This window comes from Haplochromis burtoni, unplaced genomic scaffold, assembly GCF_018398535.1.
Source record: "Haplochromis burtoni strain Fernald_Lab_line unplaced genomic scaffold, NCSU_Asbu1 Contig_224, whole genome shotgun sequence".
Lineage (NCBI taxonomy): Eukaryota > Metazoa > Chordata > Actinopteri > Cichliformes > Cichlidae > Haplochromis > Haplochromis burtoni.
In genome coordinates, this window is record NW_024582585.1 from 449,722 (window position 1) to 456,405 (window position 6,684).

At 39.4% G+C, this 6,684-nt stretch overlaps 1 protein-coding gene across 2 annotated transcripts in view; it reads right to left on the reverse strand.

Annotated features, from left to right (window-relative positions):
• Nucleotides 1-11: 11 nt before the first annotated feature.
• Nucleotides 12-6,684, reverse strand: part of LOC102290636 (potassium voltage-gated channel subfamily D member 2) — a 110,744-nt gene continuing 104,071 nt past the window's right edge. The window contains exons 5-6 of one of the 2 annotated variants that reach the window (XM_042226717.1): nt 6,079-6,317; nt 12-2,689 (exon numbers count right to left, since the gene is read on the reverse strand). In XM_042226717.1, the coding sequence (XP_042082651.1) occupies nt 2,503-2,689; nt 6,079-6,317 (426 nt within the window). In that variant the 3' untranslated portion in view covers nt 12-2,502. The remainder of the gene's footprint in view (nt 2,690-6,078; nt 6,318-6,684) is intronic. The other variant, XM_005937090.3, reaches the window with a different exon arrangement.

Consider the following 6,684-nt stretch of genomic DNA (forward strand, 5'->3'; position numbering starts at 1 on the left):
TTTGGAAATCGAATTTCCCAGAGGAACCCACCCGAGGGATTAATAAATTTCTATCTTATCTTATATACTTTTTTGCCCCACTGTATAATGAAGGGGAAAATATCTACAGAGACAAACAGTTTGCGTATCAGGCTGTAAACATGTTTATTTCTGCTGTAAAGTTTTAACATGCAAGTCTGTGGGACATTTCAGGAAGTGCAGCTTTCAGGCTGTCAGTGTGATCATGCCCGCACTCAGAAGAGGGAGACCAAAAGACTGATCATAGATTACTTCTGGATGTTTGGTTGAATTTTTTACTTCAGTCTCCATTTAATGTGATTCAGGCAACAAATTTACTTGGCTGAGTTGAAAAAGCTCGATCATTTCACGTGTCTCTGTGAGATAAGCATGTGAAAGCTACACAGGCAGCTAACACTGGATTTTATACTCATTGCTCTTCTTTCCATACTACAAAATCACTTTTTTGGTCATTTTTCCATCAAACAATGGGATCTGTTAATTTGTACTTTAGATAAATAATATTTGTTAAAATCTTTAACCAAAAAGTAAAACAGAGGTTGTTGACGGAAACACCAACAGCAAAAAAAAAAAAAAAAAAAAAGCACTTTTTTTGCTGTTGTGGTTGTTTTTGTGGGTAACTGGTGGTTTGCCCATTTTCTGTTTAAACTGTGGTTCCAGCTGTCAGCTCAGAGTCAGTGCTGTAAATCTGTGTCCCGTCACCTAACCCAACACTCAGGTGAACAATGAGAAAAAAAACATCAGGCAACAAGTGCATCAAATCAGTCTGCAAGATTTACAATACACATCACTGCCAGACCCAGTGCAACAACAGAAAGATTCTCTTATCACAAATTGACATCAACATTTGCACGATGGCGGTTTGGTGTTTCTGTACAGCAGAGAGGAAGGCAGTCAGAAAGGTCAGCTAGAAAACTCATATTTACAGAATAAGTACTAGAACCCGAACTGCTCACACCACCAGCCAGATGTGCATGCAGAGGAGCGTCCTGGCTTACATGGAAACACAAGGGTCCGTAGACAGGAACGCACAGATACTGAGCATGCTCACTGTTTTCCTCATCCTCTTCTTCTTCATGACAGCTGCAAATACAAATCGTTCACATCTTTTCAGAAGAAAAGCCCCGCCCACTGTCTGTGGCTAACACACCGTGGGGCATTCACATGTTCAGGGCTGTAGGCAGCAGATCACAAACTACTGATGTGGGGTAAAAGGAAATATATCATTATTTCAAAAAATGAAAACAAGAATAAAAAATCGAACAAATAAAATCCATGAAATGAAATTAAAAAAAAAAAAGATAATTTCCCTGTTGTAGCACGTACACCTGAAGATAAACTTTCCCATTCACCAACACTAATAAATAATAATAACAAAAAATATGATGACTGAAAGAAAATAACGTGAAAATAATAATAATAATAATAATAATAATAATAATGCATTACATGATATATTTCATCACTGGGTGCAGGCTGTAAATATCTGCTGTCCCACCCATAATAGGACAAACGCTGCAGTCTTTAGCGGCTAACAGCCTCCACCCAGGACAAATATGTACTTATAAAAGAGACTCAGAAGACTGCAAAACAAATGGCGAGTCCCAACCTTCAACATGTCCTCAGAACATTTTCTACAAACACAGAGGGTCTGTCAGGTTCAGAAGTGTGACAGTGTGATAATAAACCCTCCGTCACCATCCGTCTCATCCTGGTTTCTACTGGGACAGGTTTAGTCTAACTTAGCACAAAGACTGCAAGCCCAGCTAAGTGAATTCCAGTGATTGGAGATAAAGTTCAAATCAGCTGAGGACCTCTGAGCCTAAACTAAACGCTCTGTCTGCTTTATGTATTTTCTACATTATCTTTCAAAGGAGTACGGTAGACCTAATATGAAAGTAATGCAGGTAATTTAAAAGGTTAAAGCTTGATTAAAACACAAGTCTGGTTAGCTCAGATTAAGCTTCTGGCTCTAAAGTCCACCTCCAGATAGTCAAATTCAGCTAAATGGACTAGTAACTGACTAAGAAGATTCAACATATAATAAATGTGAAGCGTTGACCCCAGCTGCCAGTCTCTGTGCTAAACATATTTCAGAATGATCCAATGGTGTCTTAGTGCTGGCTCGCTAAGCCACCATTCAGGACAAAGATACGTTGGTGGTGGTGATGTCCTCTCAGCAAGAAGCAGAGATCCACCTTCAGTCAGGCGGCTGCTATTTTACCAGCGGAAAAATCCTCCCAGAAGAAAAAGAGAGAACAATAAACAACTACAGTCCAAATCAGAGTCAGTTTTAGTGTGACCTGTAGACCTGCTTCTCCACAGCAGGTCTGAAGCATTTAAGCTAACCCATCACTTCCATTGTGGACACATGATGCAGCTACCAAAGCCTACTCTGAGTCTGGTGTGGTTCAAGCTGTAGACCGCCAACGCCTGCCGTCTTCCAGCGCAGTGGGTGGTAGTGTGGGAGAGTCTTTTTGGGGCCTAAAGTGCAGACACCCGCACAATGTTGGCCTGGGAGTAGTCAGTGGAGCTGGTGGATTCATCACCTTCAGGGGTGGTGCCAGGTGGCGTGGGCATGCTGATGATAGCGGAGGTGATGTAGGGTTGGTCACAGTTTAAAGGAACTGTCTCCTCAAATTTGGCATTGAGACTGGATCGACTGGAACGACTAGAGAGAGGCAAAGGAGAGATACTTAGTACTTAGTCTTCACAAGCAAAGGTGAATTTTGAGCAGTTCAAATGGACTTTAGTTCAACTTCCTGTCATGTGTTTCAGTTGTAAACACATCAATTCATCTCAGTTCCCTTTTAGTACTGCTGACTTCTCCACTCCTATGTTGGCCCATCCCATGCTTCTCAGTCTCAGTTTAAACATTTAATATGTTTTTTATGTTCTGTTGTGAAGAAAATTTGGGTTTATAAGAATGTAAATGTAAATGATTTTACATTAAAATTCAAATTATATTTTATCATCTGAATTATATTTTTTATCTAAATCAAGGTTAAAGAATTACATCTCTTGCTCAGTTCTTTTTTTCTGCACCAATTTTAAGTCATTTATACTAGTTTTACAACTGAGGTATACAATAAGGTTTGGATTTGTCAGTACTGAATTTTAATACTTGAAGTTTTACTCAAATGATTGATGAACACGACCTTTGTGTAAAAGCGCAGATCATGTAAACCTAATTCCAGAAGCTCTAAAAGAAAGGATAGAGCCTCCTCTACATCATCCAATGCTTCCAGTAAAGATAGCTCACATGCCTGTACTGACAGCTCTAAAATGCCCTCATTCCTGAAAACTCCTCAAACGCACCAAAATTTCCAAAATAAACTCAACCTCTAATACTTGGAATCCTGAAACTTGCATAAAGATCACTTTAAAATCTATAAAAACATTTAACTCTAAAATGACCTTTTCTAAAAGTACTTTTGGTATCTCTAGCAGGATCAAATCTTCTAAAAATAATGTCACTAGCTGAGCCCACGTCCTTATTTTAGGTGTGACTGTTTTAGTAGATAAAGGTGAATGGCTTGGACGTGAATTGAGCTGCGGTTTGGGGAAGGCCTCGAAGGGGACGGCGGCTCCCAGGCCTAGCGGGTCCCCATGTACTAAATAGAAGTGAAGTTAAAGAATATAAAAGGGGAGGGAGGAGGCTGGGGCATGTAAATGAGAATGAACAGCTTGTAGAACTGGGGGAACATGTATAGATAAGAATCCGAAGGAGCGTGTTTGGAGGCGTGGTCCTGCTCCTGAAATTCCGATGCTTTATCTCCAATTAAATCCACTTCCATACATCTAGAACCTTTGCAAGAGTGTCTGTTTTTTTTTTTCCTTTAACCTGATGGACCCCAAAGGGTTTTCTGAGTTTCCTGTTCGAAAATAAAATGCCAACAATTGAGTATTTCTCTGCAATTACAAACTCTGTGTATACAATCTTGGTATCAAAATTTCATCAGAGGTGTAAATATTGCAGCAGATATTACTGTGTCAAAGTTACTGACACTGGAACACAGAAAATGTAAGTAGATTTTATCCTCACCTAATTTTTTTTATTTATTTTGTAGCATATAACCATTTTAAAATGTGACTCCGTTCATATTTCATTCCAGAAATTCAGTAACCAACATATAAACATCATATGTGCAAAGATTTATGTTTCTAAAGTGAAACAGTGTAATGGAATACAAGCATGCTGATCCACACAGGTATGCACACAGGTGTACACACGGGTGTTCACAGACGCGGACTACACCTTTCTTGGCTGCTGCCTCAAAGCACATTGTGCGCTGTCTATCTTGCGTGCTGCACAATATCGTTTATTATTTAGTATCTACTGATATCTACTGCTAGCTAGTTTATTGTGATGGTGCTGTTTTTTTTATTATGTTGCTCTTTGTTGTTTGCTTTCTCTTCTGTTTTTTTTCTCCATACAGGTGATCCAGGTGTTTTGTTTGTTTGTTTGTTTGTTTGTTTTTTTTTCTTTCTTCCCCCCTTCTCACCGTCTCTTCTCCCCTTTGGTTTTCTTTCTCTCCCTCTCTTTCTTTCATTCTTTCTCCCTGTCCTATCCCCCAGTCATGTCTGTCCCGTTTGTAGCAACTGAAAATAAAATAAATTCATAATTATAATAAAGGTCAATCAAATGGACCAATATGGCAAGGCCATGATGATCCACTTGGTAAAATAAATCCGCTTGGCATCTTTCTTGGCCTTAAGACAACAATTCTGATGGCTAAAAATCCAAAAAGGTCAAAAAAAAAAAAAAAAAAAAAAGAAAAGTGAAAAAGTGAAAAATTACAGCACTGTCAATACATAAATATCCAGACATTGTACAAAAATGTCCAATTTTGGCACACATTGGACACTATGTTAGTTGAATTTTGTAGGTATTAAAGAGCAGAAATGATTTAATTTTATTAACAGGCCTAAAAATGCGTGTTTTTGAATATTTTTTAACCACACATTTACATGGCAATGGCGCTTTTCTGCCGTGGGCATGGAGCGCCTCTGGCCCTTTAAACTCTGATGGGGCTGTACGTTTGGTTTCTTTTGGCCAATTTGCATAATTGACACCTCTTTTTAATCGTTTGAGCCAATAAGATCACAGTAATGATGCCACACTCACGTTACTTCAACCACTCAGAAGTTACAAGGCCAAACCGCACGTGGTCCCAAATTTACTGCATGTGGCGTCTGTCTAGTCACGTGTCTGTAGGTGGGTCTAAAATGGAGGTTGTTGACAGAAAATGGCTCTGATCTGGCTAGTTAGCCGTGGAAACTGCTGATAAACATGAGGCTACCAGCTACTGGTGAAAGTAACGGAGGAAATCGGGACGGTAAGCCAATTTCTGTCTTAGCGCATTTGCGCCGCTATGCGTTTTTGTGGTCTTCTTTTGCGGCTCATTCAGTGAATTTTGGTCAGAGTGTGGTGAAACTTGGTGTTACATGGTGTTATAGTTACATGAAGTCTGAAGAATCTCTGGTTCGGTTTTGTTTGTTTAGCGGACATTTGGCATTTACCTAGCTGCTCTTTTAATCATGGCTTGTTTTAGTTGTGTTTGGTGGTTGTAGAAATGGTTTATATGAGAGTTTAGCTGAGATTCAGAGGTTTCTGTGGATATCACACGTCAGGACTTATATTTCTGACCCCGTGTTATAACCAATTATACGTGAACTCGTTCCTTTTGCCCCCGGTACCCGGGGCCGATCAGGTTAAAGGGCTTGTGAAATCTCTGGTAGCTCCTGGTAGAGCTTTCTTCAAGGATCATGCGCTGTAAATGTTCTTAAGAATTTTTCTTTTTTTCTTAATGACGTTTGCAAAGTCCACGTAGATACTGGAAGCTCATCAGGAACTTAAGACCCTTCAGAAGAACCTTTGTAACCTTCTGGAATATCCTTAAAGTCAGTAGGACCCCCTGCAATTTTCACAGTCATGTCTTCTGGGTGATTTTATTTCTTTATGGAGATCAAATATGACTAGAAGTAAACAAAGAGATGTAAATGTTGGATGTAACCGTATGACTGTAAAAAACAGAGTTGCAGTGCTGTCTAACATACCTGTTGGTTAGTGGTCGCTCCCTGATCTGGATGGTGCTCAGCTCCTGGAGACTGCCCTGCAGACCCACAGACATGTTGGAGTTTGGGACGTTGAAGGTCTTCCTCTTCCTGCGGCCACAGCAGGAGCTTAGGCCATGAGTTGAAGAGGATGAGATGGAGGAAGAGCAAGAAACCTGCTTCAGCAGTGTAACATCCTTGCAGGTCGCCTCATACGTCTTCTCATCTACAAACTCGTGATTCTGAGAAAAAGCAAAGCTGCAGTTTTACAGGATGGCAGGTAAAGGAGAATCTGCTATGAACTAGATAGATGTCCAAATTCAAACAGTAAACAATCAAACTGAATATTTTTTGTTTACCACTGAAAAATTGGAAAAAAATTAATCTCCAGGTAAGGTAAATGATAGTCATTCTCATTAATTAAAAATATAATGATCTAGATTCAATTTAGGCTCTTTGAAGTTTTAGAAGTTTCATTGAGAATTTTTTAAGTGTTAAATCTATAAAATCTGGGAAAACATGTAAAGGAGTAAACTGTTAATCAGTTGGTCAAATAAAGTGAAAGTGTGTGTGTGTGTGTGTGTGTGTGTGTGTGTGTGTGTGTGTGTG